This window comes from Macaca mulatta, chromosome 18 (genome assembly GCF_049350105.2).
Source record: "Macaca mulatta isolate MMU2019108-1 chromosome 18, T2T-MMU8v2.0, whole genome shotgun sequence".
Classification (NCBI taxonomy): Eukaryota; Metazoa; Chordata; class Mammalia; order Primates; family Cercopithecidae; genus Macaca; species Macaca mulatta.
The window spans coordinates 50430423-50445520 of NC_133423.1; the positions used below are offsets into that span (position 1 = coordinate 50430423).

The 15098-nt window shown below is 35.9% G+C and overlaps 1 protein-coding gene across 2 annotated transcripts in view; it reads right to left on the bottom strand.

Moving 5' to 3' along the window:
• Nucleotides 1–15098, bottom strand: part of PIK3C3 (phosphatidylinositol 3-kinase catalytic subunit type 3) — a 128895-nt gene that overhangs the window by 42387 nt on the left and 71410 nt on the right. For both annotated transcript variants that reach the window (XM_077975509.1, XM_001082892.5), the window contains 4 exons: nt 11041–11146; nt 9126–9242; nt 4627–4758; nt 762–890 (listed from right to left, as the gene is read on the bottom strand). In XM_077975509.1, coding sequence (XP_077831635.1) covers nt 762–890; nt 4627–4758; nt 9126–9242; nt 11041–11146 — 484 coding nt within the window. The remainder of the gene's footprint in view (nt 1–761; nt 891–4626; nt 4759–9125; nt 9243–11040; nt 11147–15098) is intronic.

The window sequence follows — 15098 nt, forward strand, 5'->3', positions numbered from 1 at the left end:
GAGGTCAGGAGTTCAAGACCAGCCTGGTCAACATGGTGAAACTCCGTCTCTACTAAAAAATACAAAAAAAATAGCTGGGTGTGGTAGCGTATGCCTGTAGTCCTAGCTACTGAGGAGGCTGAGGCAGGAGAATTGCTTGAACCCAGGGGGCGGAGGTTGCAGTGAGCCAAGATCACACCACTTCATTCTAGCCTGGGCAAAAAGCGAAACTCCATCTCAAAAAAAAAAAAAAAAAATTAGTTAATTTAACTTTGATCATCAAAATTAAATTTATTAAGGACTCAGATGATGGTATGCCAAATTTTTCATCTACTCTAAATCTCTGTTAGCAGTTTTCAATGAACAATAGGGTTGTTCCTATCACTTCCTGCAGTCCTTTCTGGCCACAGAGTACTTCAGAGCTCAGTAAAAGGGAAACAGGGCAAACACGTACTTTTTAATGCCAGGGATTAAAAAGATTAAAAAAAAAAAAAGATTTAATAGACTAAGAGGAAGGAAACTACTAAATCCCATATTTAGAGAACTTAATTTGGAAAAAAAAATTAATGGAACATATGCAGTTCCACTTTACACTCAACACAAAAGCCATTCTGAAGTGTATAAAAGCAACTAAATTTTTTCAAGGTCAGGAGAGACTGTTGAGCTTTCTAGGATCGTACCTGAACGTTACAAATACTTCTGTTTCATAAACAGCAAATGTACTAAGCCACAGTCTTCCAAAATGAAGAAAATGTTCCCCACCAACATAAGGTCATGTTCACCTTGTCCATGAGTGAAATGATTTGAAGAATAAGTTGATCTTGACGTAAATCATCTCCATGCTTAAATATAACTGGATATTTGCCTCCATCTTCTGTCTTAAAAAACAACTGTGCAGGCATAAGGGCACTCTGGAAAATAAAAATATTGATTTCAAATTTGGCCATGAATTAATGCATATAGGTGTATTATACATACAAGAAAATGTTGATATATAAGATAAATACACAGGTAAACAAGACCTAAAAAACAAGTTGGGTTTTCAATGAGATACATTAGGGTATCTTGGAAAGAACAGTGAACTAGCTAATTGTCAGAAGACTACATGATAGAAGGCGCACAAGCTCTGCAATCAGTCATGTGGTTAGAACACTGCAAGCTCTGCCACATACTCGCTGAACAGTCCTGTGCATATTCTTTGTTTCCTCATTTGTAAAATAAAGATACCATCTCGTCTGCAGAGTTGCTAAGGCAATCAGAAACTGTACAGGTCTGGCATCATGCCTAATACAGAGATGACATTCTATATATACCTATCACCATTTTCTATTTTTAGAGGTATACTGAAATAAATAAGGTGAAACAGTATAGCATAACAACGTACCAGATGTAAAGTCAAGAGCCCTGGTTTTTAATGGCAAGTATACCACAGGTTGAGTATTCCATAACAGAAATGCTTGCAAAAGTTTGGGATTTTGGACTTCCCTGGATTTTGGAATATTTGCATATACATAAATAAAATATTTTACGGATGTGACCCAAGTTTAAATTTGAAATTCAATTACGTTTCACATACACCCTGAACACATAGACTGAAAGTAATTTTACACAATATTTTTAGTAATTTTGTGCTTGAAACAAAGTTCTGACCGTGTTTTGACTGTAATGTATGACATAAAGTCAGCTGGAGGATTCTCCACTTGTGGCATCATGTCAGCACTCAAAAAGTTTCAGATTTTGGAGAATTTTAGATTTTGGATTTTTGGATTAGAGATGCTCAATCTGTACTAGTTGTGCAGCTTTAAGACTCAAATTCCTCATTTATAAAATGAGAAGAGGTCTCAAATACTTGTATGTTTTATTCTGGAATAATTTTACGTTTTCCCCAGAGTCCTTCCCTTAATTATATGTAGGTCTAAATTAGTTTAGGTATATGTTTAAATCAATAACAACAACAAAAAAATAAAGAAATTAAATTCTCTTTAGAAAGGGAGACCCATACAAAACCTCACATGAAGTGGCATGCTAAGATGGATAGTCTGGATATAAATGGTTAGGAAATTGTTCTGAGAGAGAGAGACCCTATTGAGTTTGGTCATCGAGAAGAAATTATATAAGACAAAAATTTGGAGAAACATATTAATCCAGAGAAAAAAAAATGAGTCAAAGAAATTTAAAAACAACAACAACAAAAAAAAAATGGTAATAACCAAGAGAAATAATGGCGCAAAAAACATCATGCAGAAGGATGAAGAGATGTGACAAAACAAATGGCAAAATGTTAACGACAGAATTAAAGTGGTAGATACACAGTTGTCTACTGTAAAATTCCTTCAACTTTGCTGTATGCTTGAAAACTTTCCTATAAAATGCTGGGGAAAAAAAACCATGGAAAATGGTTCAGAGAATGTATGTTTAAAACTTACAAACTCTAGTTGGAATTCTGAACTTTAAATTACTTTAAATTTGGAATATCCTTTTATCACTCCTGGTGAAAATGTTATTTTATAAATTACCTTGAGCCCTAGTAATTGGAAATCTTCCTAAAGATAAATGACAGGTAGGAGAATCTTTGTTGTGATTTCTTTTTTCAGATTCAATTAGATTTCACCTAATTTAGATTTCGTCTGAAATTTAAAGCAAGAAGACAACCACAGGATAACTAGCACTTATCCCAGTGCCGTAAGGGGTCCACTCCTCATGAATATCCAGCTTTGGCTGTTACATTAAGGTGTACAAAATTACTTTTAAAACTACTAGAAATAAGGGTCCTTAGCCTTTTCAGCTCTAAGGAGCTCACACAAGGACAACAGGAGTCCAGAGATCCTCTGCAAGTGTATGCAGAAATTTCAGTGTATTTGTAAGCATATGGGCAATTTTCTAAAGTGCATAATCCACCACTTTCATTAGATTCTCAAAGGCATCCATGAGCCAAAGTAGCAACTCTCTCTACATAACTAATATTATATAGCAACTGCCTCAGAACCATTATTCCTGAACTCCAACTCAAAATTTTTAAGAATGCCCATATACTTAAGAGTTGAAAGAAAAATAATCAAGACTGAATATTCAGGTCAAAAAGATTTCCCATATTTTATGTCATAAGACATAATTATAATATGTTATAATTAAAAAGAGTATGAGTCTAGAATCCACCTACCAATAGAGGGAGATACATCTTCTTATACTCCACTCTTAAAACCCCTGCTATATGTCTTAGATACTCTTTTCTACCATGGTTGGAAAAAAATGGTAAAATTACTTTTTTGATTCACTGCTCTTGATGAGTCCTTAGTGTTCAAGAATATTAGAAGCTGGTCTTCTTTGGGATTTCTAGCTCAAAGGAATGCCAGTTGTTATATGTATATTACCTTGTGTATAGCTTTTTACATTTCAGTCTCCAGTAGACTGCAAGCACAGACTAAAAAAATTTGCATGGTATCTCCTATACCAGTATTTTCAAATTGCATATAGTAATACCAGTATTTTTAACTTGCAGGTTGTAATCTGTTAGAGAGTTTTAAAACCAATAAGTTATAAGCAACATTTAAAATTAAAGCAACAGAATAACATTTAAAATAATAGAAACTATCCGTCCATAACACCCAGTTAAGGTTAGGCATTGCTTATGAAACTTATGTTTTGGTTGTTATGAGCTGGGCTGCAACCCATGACCAAATACGAGGCTGCCTTGAAACATACCTTTTTAAAAAATGTGAACTATTTGCTACTATAATTACACCCCTGTGTATATACATTAGTTGTTGTTCTATGAGCCCTTTCTGAACTCATGTGAAGTTAATATTCAATGCAACTACGCCTTTCTACCACTAGAACCACAAAACATAAAACACCATGTCTCACAAAGATCTTTCAGTATGATGTTGACAGATAATAATGCTCTGGCCTTTGGCCCTTTGAGCCTGATTAGAGAAGGCAGCTGCATCAGCTGTTTCTACCTGAACTGGTGGCCAGTCAATAGAAAAAACACCAAGCCCGGTATGCTATTAAGGACTAAAGAGAATTGCCACGTGAAAATATAAGAAAAAACTTAAGGTTCTATAAGAGGAACAGATGTCAGACTGAGAAATGTTAAAAAAGGTCAACTGGGACTCGTATCTAACCATCTGAACTCATGAACTGAATGAACGCATGATATGTCTGCAATTTGCCCTGTTAAAAAAAAAAAAAGTTTACATAAAGAAAAGTAGTTATGGATCTGATTAACAATTAGCTCAAAAAATTAAATATTATGTTGGGTATAGTGGCGCATGCCTGTAATCCCAACACTTTGGGAGGCTGAGGTAGGAAGACTGCTTGAGTTAGGAGTATGAGACCAGCCTGGATAACAAAGTGAGGACCCATCTCTACAAAAATAAAACAATAAAAAAATTAAATATTAAAAAACAACCCAGAGATATAAAAGTATTTCACATATCATATAAAAATGCCCATGTACTGTAACAAAAGAAGATCTTAAATCGAAACACACTGATAAATGAAAGGTACCCTTTGATCTAGCATTTACTAAATCAACTAGAATTACAGAGATGATCTCTGCAATGTAGTAATTTTCCAAGGTAGTATCTCTGATCTAGTTTAAGATTTAGGTTCCAACCATACACATTAAATATCCACCACAATTACTTTAAACAGTGTAGCTGTTTCCGGAATTATTCCTCTAATTTTCACTTGGGGTTCTAAAGGCAACGGGATAAGTTCCACATCTGACAAATTCATCTTTTCATTATCTCCAAGCAACGCCTGTAGTCTCTCATTCTAGAACAAATCAGAAAGGATTAATTAGGTTAAAATAGAAGAGTATTTTATAAAACATACAGTAAAGACATAAAAATTGATTCTATTAACTTAAAAATATTTGCAGAGCACCAAAGTAATATAAAGGACATAGTGTTGTATGTGAGAGAAAAGCACGTATAAATAATCCCTAACCACAGCAGTAGCATGCTTTAAACCAAACAATCCCTAACTGTGAAAGGCTGGACTTTCACAAGAAGGACACAGAATATATTTCACTTGCTAAAGCTGACAAAGAATCAGGAATTTATTCAAGTTGGACCTAAAGATTCAATTTCTGTTTCCAAGGACTTGTGAAGCCACAGAGAGAAACTGAAATTTCATTCAAAGTTTAATCTTGCATGACCAAATATTAAGCAAAAATTTCATTAGGCTGCCCCAGTGCATTTTTTGAGTTTAAAAAGGAAACTTAATTCACTTGGAGGAACTATAACCCTACTTTCTAACTTTCACTGAGTCTGTACAGTCAAACTTTTCCTAGGATATCATCATACATTTTCTTCAGCTCATATACATAATGCATTAAGCTAATATTTCAGAAACTAAGAAATTCAAGTCATGATGAAACAGCTTTATCATTAAGCAACATCTATACTATTTAGAAGAACCCCTTCTATTCAATTTCAAAAGAACAATCAATTTCCTTTAAAAGCTGGGAAAGTCTTATAATCTTGAGGAGCAGGGCTTGCTCACCTAAATAGGTGAGTTTGTTCTTCAAGAGGGAAAACTCGACATGACAATCCCAGCAGCATAAAACACTTCAACTATGATGCTACTGGGAAGCTGAAGTGCTTTGTGCTGCTGGGTATGCCTCAAAGGAGAGAACTCCGGAATCAGTGAAAGAAGTTCAGAAAAAATAATATGTTTCAAGGACAAAGAAGATGTAAAATTAAATTATTTCCCTTCAGTAATAATCCCATCTCCTCTTGAATGATGAAAAGTTCAAGTTAAAATCAACTGAAAATCAACTGGTATGAATTTCTACATAAGTGTTACAAAAATCACTAAATCTACTCCTTAACTAAATGGATGGTCAGATCTACTAATGTGAAGTGATATCAACTAATTTGAGAGTAAAGTTATCCTAGCTTAACAAATTTCTAGTTGATGTGCTGATTAAAATAAATAAATAATCAGAAAGTAAAATAAGAACAGGGTGAGAAATCTAGCCACTTCTTACCACCTCTACCACTATAAGCCCTAAGAACCCAGCCACCATGATTTCTCATCTTGATTACTGCAATAGCCCCCTTTCTGATTGCTCCTCCTCTTCAAACTTTTCACCCTCCTAGTTTCTTATCAAAAGTAACCAGAGTGCAGCTGCTAAAATGAAAGCCAGTTCATGTTACCCATCTATTCAAAACCTCCAACAGCTTCTACTCTTACTCAGTGTTCCAGTCAAAATAATATTGACTATAATGATTTACAAGGATAAATTTCATCCATTTCCCAATTATCTCTAACCTCATCTCCTATTACTGTACCCATTCCCTCTGCTCCAAATACACTGGGTTTCTTCCTATTTCTCACAACTGCCACACATGCTCCCACCTCTGGGGCTGTGCACTGCTATTCCCCTGGCTGGAACAATCTTCTCCAGAAGACCAGCTTGCTTTCTTACATGCTTCAGGTGTCTTTGTTCAAATGTCAATTTCTCAGGGAGGCCTTAACCTGGCCACTCTGTTAAGAAGTGATACACTGCCTTACTACTGGACACAAGTACTGCCTATTCCCCCTTTCTGTTTTATTTTTCTAGATAACACATAACACGATCTAGTACACTACACACATTTTACTTATTTATTGCATTTACTCTCTTCAGTGAGAATATGATCCCCATAAGTGAAGAGATTTTTATATTCACTACTGTATCCCAAGAACCTAGAAAAGTGCTCTGCTCAGAGTAGGCATGCAATACATATTTCATATTGGTAGAACACATAAATGAGTAATATCCCCTAAAAAATCATAAAGTGAAGAGAGACTACTTGTAATATTAACAGTGAAAGTGTTAATATATTTTAAACGTAGATGGAAAAGATGGCCAGGCGCAGTGGCTCATGCCTGTAATCTCAGCACTTTGGAAGGCCGAGGCTGGCAGATCACTTGAGGTCAGTTCGAGATCAGCCTGGCCAACATGGTGAAACCCCATCTTTACTAAAACTTAGCCAGGCGTGGTGGTACACACCCGTAGTCCCAGCTACCTGGGAGGCTGAGGCAGGTTAATTGCTTGAAAATGGGAGGCAGAGGCTGCAGTGAGCCGAGATCATGCCACAGTACCACGGTACTGCAGTCTGGGCGACAGAGCAAGACTCCGTCTCAAAAAAAAAAAGTAGATGAAAAAGGCATTTTATTAGAATTCAAATATGTAGACTCAGACCTCTTCTAACATAATTTTTCCTAAACTAGAGATCAACGAAGGAAAGAAGACAACAACAATATTATCATTTTCTTCACTCATCTGACACTTAACTCAGGGATTACTCTGCCACAGATCTAACACTGCTATACCCACTGTGATATAGCTCTCGCAAATAAATTATGAGGGATGAAAAAGTGCTACATATGATTTTATATGATTAGTGGCTATTTCAATATTACTAGTATTAACGCCAATAATGGTAGTAGAGAGCTCTCTCTGCATTTCTTCACGGTGCCAGGGCTTGTTTCTAGTAAATATATGTAAATAAAATTAAGTTTGTTTTTTACCGTATCATGATAAAATGCCTATAAAGATTTTCAGCCAATATGGAAACTATATTTGGGATGGTCTGGCTTAAAATATATGCTATGTGAGAAACACAAAATTTATTTGGGGAGACTCTGGGTGATGTCTCAAATAGGTGGTCAGCATCCAGAAGAGCTAAAACTGAGGTGTTGCCAAGGTTCCTGTGTCTGCTAAATTGAAGAGCTCCTGGCACTAAAACAAACTGGTTTCAAATATAAGCTCCAAACTGCAGGTCAGAGCAGCAGACACTCCCTCTGCTGGCGGGCATTTGGGAATCACACTGTTTCCCACACAGGCACCTCTGGGGAGAGGTGCTACGGCGGGAACAGTAGTAGAAATGTATTTATTTGATCAAGGTTTGTGATTCTTCTCAACAACAAAGAAAATGTCAACTCAACAGAACTGTGTTTCCTCTCAGCCTGTTTTCCCCTCTCTAACCTGCTGAGCATTACTCATTACTTCTTCTACTAGCATTTCTAGGCTCTGCTAGCATTTCTCTTTAGACCTGATTCTTTGCCTTTGAACCACTGACTCAAATCTTCATCTTTTCCTCCTCTCTCTGCTTTCCTTTAAAAGTCTAAAGAACAGTAAAATGTGTTGTTTTACAAAGGTCACCAAGAAAGGCCTGCCAATTATCTAATGGAATTAGGAACACATACCAAGTGAATCCTTCGTATCATTTAGGCTACTGATCAGAAAAAATGACAGGTGAAGAACTCATCTACTTCTACCCATCAAGTGGAAACCTCAGAGTTGAGAGAAAGCCTGATGTACTAGCCAGGAGAGAAGAGATACAAAGCTAGTGTTGTTACTAACAACCAGTTCTGAACCCCTGGGCAAGTTACTCTGGACTTTTGTTTTCTCAGAAGAGTTCTAGTCTAAATGATCTCTACAGATTCTTTCCATATCAAATATATTGTATATTCTAATTTGCTAAAATGAGAGGTGGTAAAGCACTGTGGATAACAATATGGACTAAGAATGTCTGAGTACAAATCCCCACTCCAATATTTACTAGCTGTATGACATTAAACAAATTAATTGACCTCTCTTTACTTTCTTCTCCTCACAATTGGGATAATAATAGGTCCTAACTTATAGGGTTGTTACGAAGACTAAATATATCAATATATATAAACTCATATACCATTCTTATTACTGTAATTTCATGATAAGAAGTTCACATAATATGCCGGGCGCAGCAGCTCACGCCTGCAATCCCAGCACTTTGGGAGGCTGAGGCGGGTGGATCACCTGAGGTCAGGAGTTCGAGACCTGCCTGACTAACATGGTGAAACCTCACCTCCACTAAAAATAGAAAAATTAGCTGGGCATGGTGGCGGGTGCCTGCAATCCTGGCTACTCGGGAGGCTAGGGCACGAGAATTGCTTGAACCCAGCAGACAGGGGTTGCAGTGAGCCAAGATCGTGCCACTGCACTCCAGCCTGGGCAACAGAGTGAGACATTGTCTTAAAAATAATAATAATAATAATAATAATTCACAGAATATATCAACCCAAAAAGACAACGTGAAAATTCAGTATTTTCTGATGCTAAGACGCTATTAAATTATGAACAAAAGCATACCCCATAGGCTTACCTTTTTCTTACGATTTCCACTTTCACGTTGTACTGCCTTCATTAGATGCACCAACCGATCTACAAATGTCTGTTGTGCGGCCAGCAAAGAACGCATAACTCTGACAGACTTATCACCCTGAAGGGTTCAAAGTGAGAAAAAATTAGTTCTATGTAGCGTAATGATCAGGGTTTCTTTAACAGCATGGATAATCCTTATTTATATTTCTCATAACTGTAAACTTAAATAGAAAGCAAAATTGAAAAACATTATCTTGATTCAAAAACGAGAAACCCTGTATCTTAGTTACTGACAACACTAATCCATCCACAACTGAAAATTATCTGAGTCTTCAGCAAATACTGGTCTATCTACAACAGCATTTTTTTTCCCACATAAACCATGTGACAAGATGGAATTCATTCATCCTAAAATACATTCACTCATTATTTGATTCAATAAATATCCAATGGCTTCTGATGCAGAAATGTGCTGGACATATATACATAAATATGGCAGAAACAAAGATATAGGTCTTCAAGGAACCAAAAATCAACTTTAAAAAAAAATAAAATTTCAAATAGCACCACAATATGTGCTTAAAATATAAGTCATAAAAACTAAATGCTATACGGTCTTATGTAGTGATTCCTAGTTCATAAAATATTATAAAAGACATTTCTAATTTAATCTTCCCAATTACCCTGGCAAGGGAAGCTGGGTAAATGTTATCATCCTCACTTCGAAGATGAGGAAATTTAAACTTGAAGAAACTGAAGTGTCTTCACAGGGTGACAAAGGCTGTAACAGAAACGAGATTAGAAGAGAGGACCAAGGGCTTATTTGCCAATCAGTTTGATGTTCAGAAGCTCTGGGAATGAATACAAAAGCTTAGTCTCAAAGTGTTGAATAAGATGTGATTTACATTTTTAAAAGCATGAAACATGCAACAGATGAAAGATGCCATGAAATAGACTATTTCTGTGGCAAGTCCCAGATTAATGGGTGGCAGCTTTCTTTTCACTGCCCTTGCACCCTCTGCTGGCCGAACTGTGACACTGCTTTAAGAATCAAAAGAACACAGGAAAAATAAATCTCTCTTAAAAGCTGTTGAAAAGGCAAAAATACGTTATATAAAAAGTATCTGCAATATGACCATTGCCAGATTTCTGGAAATATACACAGCTTTGATAAAGATACACAGCAGAAAGGAAAATAAAAAAGCAAAGCTGTTTCTTTTTTAACTCCATGTACAGGTTTATTTCATTAAATTAGGGATCAAGAAAACTTCTGTAAAGGGTCAAAGATAACACATTTTAGGTCTTCTTGGCCACGCAGTTTTCATTCCAACTATTAAACTCCTATTGAGTATAAAAGTAGCCACAGACAATATAAAATCAAATGAGTTCATGACTCTATTCCAATAATTTATTTATGAACACTAAAACTTGAATTCACATAATTTTCATGTATCACAAATTATTTTTCTTCTTTTGATTGGTTTTCAATCATTTAAAAATATAAAAACCAGGTCGGGTGCAGTGGCTCACATCTGTAATGCTGGTACTTTGGGAGGCCGAGGCAAGTGGATCACCTGAGGTCAGGAGTTCCAGAATAGCCTGGCCCAACATGGCGAAACCCTGTCTCTACTAAAAATACAAAAATTAGCTGGACATGGTAGTGGGCGCCTTTAATCCCAGCTCCTCAGGAGGCTGAGGCAGGAGAATCTCTTGAACCCGGGAGGTGGCGGCTGCAGTGAGCCGAGATGGCATCACTGTACTCCAGCCTGGGTAAGAGAGCAAGATTCCGTCTCAAAAAAATAAAAATAAAAAAAATATATAAAACCACTTTTAGCTCATGGGATGTTCCAAAACAGGCAACAGGCTGAATTTGGCCCATGCACTGCAGTTTGCCAACCCCCATATTTAATGGTTACCTTCAACAACGCTTGGCTAAATCTTCTCATTACATTCAAGTACATCTCATGGGTCTTTGGATCCCTCTGCTGGGTATCTTGATCTTCACATTCCACGATCACATACCTTAAAAATATGTTTGAGCCATTCGTGTGATGTGAAACGAAATTTAGATTCAGTTTGCAAATACTCATTATCATTTCACTAAAACAGGTTAATTGACACATGCAAAAATAATCAAATTGGAGTAATAAAACACATTTTATCATCTCTTTTAAAAGTGAAAAGTTACAGAGGAACACATACAACCATCAATAAAAGGTAAATTAAGAGTGATAATGCCTTCATTTGTGTAATATCCCACATTTTCTAAAACTTTTGCCACCAAAACAAGCATTTTCTCCTATTTATGAGGTAGAGTATTAACATCCTCAGAAATCATCTAAGCTCACATATTTACTGAGTAACTCGAGAACAAAAACTATTATTTTCATAATCTGCATAATACTTTGGTATTACCTAAGGCTCTCTGATTCTGAAAACCTCTCTGAAGCTACTCCTGTCACTTATATTTTTGAAAGATGAATAAAATTTTAAGTAATTTTTTCTTTCCCATCTAGTTTCCCGTTTTTCAAAGATTCATACATAACCTTTAACTTCCCAATTAAAAAACTATGGTTTTAGAGAGTAAAAGACATTTTAAATGTTTTCTTAAACCTAATCTGCTTATACAATTATAAAAATCATATAAGCAATGATCTGAGTAAGATTTTATAGGTCTTCTAATCCAGTGTTTCTAAATGTTCCAGTGGGAACAAACCAAAGCAAATAACAGGTTGGGCATGGTGGCTCACGCCTATAATCCCAGCGTTTCTGGGGAGGCCCAGGAAGAAGGATCACTTGAGGTCAGGAATTTGAGACCAGCCTCTACATTTAAAAAAAAAAATTAAATATAAGCCAGGTGTGGTGACACCGCCTACAGTTCCAGCTAAGGAGGTTGAGGTGAGAAGACAGCTTGAGCCCATGTGAAGCTGCAGTAAGCTATTGTACCATTACACTCTAGCTTGGGCAACAAACGGAGATGGTACCTCTTAAAAAGAAAAAAAAAGGTATCACAGCTTGATACACACAGCCACATATGCACATAGATGCATAAAACTGAAAAGTTTCACAAAGCAACATCCTGTGAACAATATGTTAATATTTGCTATTCTGTTTATTTTTCTTTAAATAACAAATGCTAGACTGAAACTTTAAATTGCTTTCAGTGAATCATGATGATGTGTAGTTTGAAAACCATCAATCTCAATCAACTTGCTTGCTTTATCAACAGTGAAACTTAGAGGGGCTGTGTCTTGTCTATGGTGGTATGATTGATTATAAAACTGAGATAGAAACCCAGGACTTTGGGCTCCCAGGTCAGACTTTTTTGATTTTACTAAGTTGACTTTCACACTGTTTTATCCTTAAAACACATATGAAACTTTTCAATCTTCTTAACTGTCAATGTTTCCCAAATCTCAAGTCACGGATGCTTATTATTATCCTTTCTACTATTTCTGGGAGAGTATACTCTGTATTCAGCCATTCAGATGGTCGACTTCATGAGAGCAGAGGGCTTACCTGTCTTGTTCTCCTCTATACTTTCAGTATGTCTGGCTCGTAACAGATGCTCAACATATTATTAACATATTACTGTTGAATGAATAATTCCACTATTGTGGATTTAGGCCACTATCTCATTATTGATAATTTTCAAATATAAATACATATTCCTTTTTTACATCTAAGGTCTAATTTTGAATTCCATTACATGACCTGTTTTCACATTCATGCACCCTAATTTTCAAGGACCAGATCCCCTTTTCAAGACACTGTTTGTCATTTCTAACTGAACATGTGTAAAACCAAACTTATCACATTAAATGCATCTTTTTCTATCTCTATTGAAGGTACTAACAATATCCCAGGTATTTGGGCTAGGAATTCTCATGTAGGAGGGTTCACAAACTCAATTTTTCTCAAAAAGCAGGCAGGAAACAAATGTTTGACTCACTTAAATAGAAGGAAAGAGAGAGAGGTAGGGCTATAGCCAAACCAGAGAACACAGCACTACCTAAAACTTTCCTTGGCCCTCTGTTCAATTTGTGGTCCATGAATCTAACACTGTACTTTAAAACAAAAAACAGCAGTTCTAAACAGTGAAACTGTCAATATGGTATTATTCAACTCCAATCCATCGCCTTCTACCCTTTATAGTTGAAGTCCTTGATTGTCTCCGTCACCTTAGGGTATTCAGAATCTTTTCCTGTGTTTATGCAGTAAACTTATTTCCAAATGAACATATAGCTGACCACAATGTAGGGGCCCACTGCTGTGTCCTGCTCTTTCTGATCACCAAGTAAACACTATGGCTGCAGCTATTTTCTGTTACTGAAAATATATGTTGATGCTTATAATAAGCATCAAGTATCAAACACCTCTCAAAAATCATTCAAGCCGGCCAGGTGCGGTGGTTCATGCCTGTAATCCCAACACTTTGGGAGGCCGAGGCAGGAGAACTGATTCAATCTGGGAGGCAGGGGTTGCAGTGAGCCAAGATCGCACCCTTGCACTCCAGCCTGGGCAACAAGAACGAAACTTTATCTCAAAAAAAAAAAAAAAAAAAAAAGACACTGTCATCTCCAAATATGAGAGATAAGGTTAGCTATCAAGACTAGAAGACCTAGATTTGAATCATTTCTGAGGTTTCTGTTCACATCAATAAACTAGATTCTATAAAACACTCTAAGGTATTTCTTTGAAAGCTGTCATCTTAGAGTAGGAATGCAAACAAAATTGTCCAGGTACCCATTGTAAGATGACATCAGTGGGCTACCTGTTTCCTGGCAATTTTATTTTGTGGAGTAAATAACCTTTATTACTTTGAAAGGTCTTAAAAGTTATAGAAAACATGTCAAAGCATCCAAAGTTTACTTTCAACTTCAACATCCTAGAATGGCTATAAAAATAAAAAACTGCAACGATTTATAGATTCTGATGCCCAACATTTTACAGACTGGAGACTGTAACTCCCCTCTGTGGCTTAAAAGGTTGACACTACTCATTTTAAAAGGATTGTCTGCACACCTATAGGCCCCTAAGGATTTAGCTACAGCAAGAATCCTGTCTAAATCACCAGAAAGGGAACAAATGAAAAAAGGAAATTCAAATGTTCAAAGGAAACAGCACAATCAATTAAAATTTCTATTTTAATACATTTGTTATAATACAGTAGGCTTGCAGAAGCATTTATATTCTCACATTTTGTTATTTTTATATGTTCAAAGGAAGAGAAGAATGATCATTTTAAACTTGAAATTATTTCCCTTATTGTTACCTTACATTCACAAAAGCAGTGTCTATTAAAGGCAAGAGTCCACACATCAATAGCTTTTCTCCCCATGAGTATTTCTGAATATGTAATAGGCAGACTGTAAATATGGGAAAAACAATTACTCCTTAGGGAATGAAGAGACACAGCATATGCTATTGATTCAATGAATCAGAGATATAGTGGGAAAACACAAATCAAATCTAAGTTTGATTGAATGTTTATAAGACTGGGAACTAGGGCTGTACTTTGTTTATAGGAAAAAAAAGTGTGCTCCTTATGAACAACAGAAACAGCTGCTATGCTGGAAACTTCATCTAATAGACTTCCTACTGTTTGGCTGCTTTCAGAAAATTCTTCCTACTTGAAATAAGAGATCAAAGATTCTATCAAAACTCATTTCAAATTTAATAATGAAATCTGGTCTACAATCAAACATAAAGAATATGTAACTTGAAAGCACTACATAATCAGTACATATACATATAGCTCTTACCATAGTGAATACTCTAGACTATAATTTCTGAGCCAGAGAAAAGTTTCTGTGAATATTGCAAGGAAACAAAAATACCTGTAAATGAATTCTTAGCAAATGATTTAAAAAATATATAAAATTTTAATTTAAAAATACCTAAAAGTTTCGAAATATTTACTCAAAAACTCAAGAAACATACCCCACAAATATTTTTTTCTCTTTACTTCCTT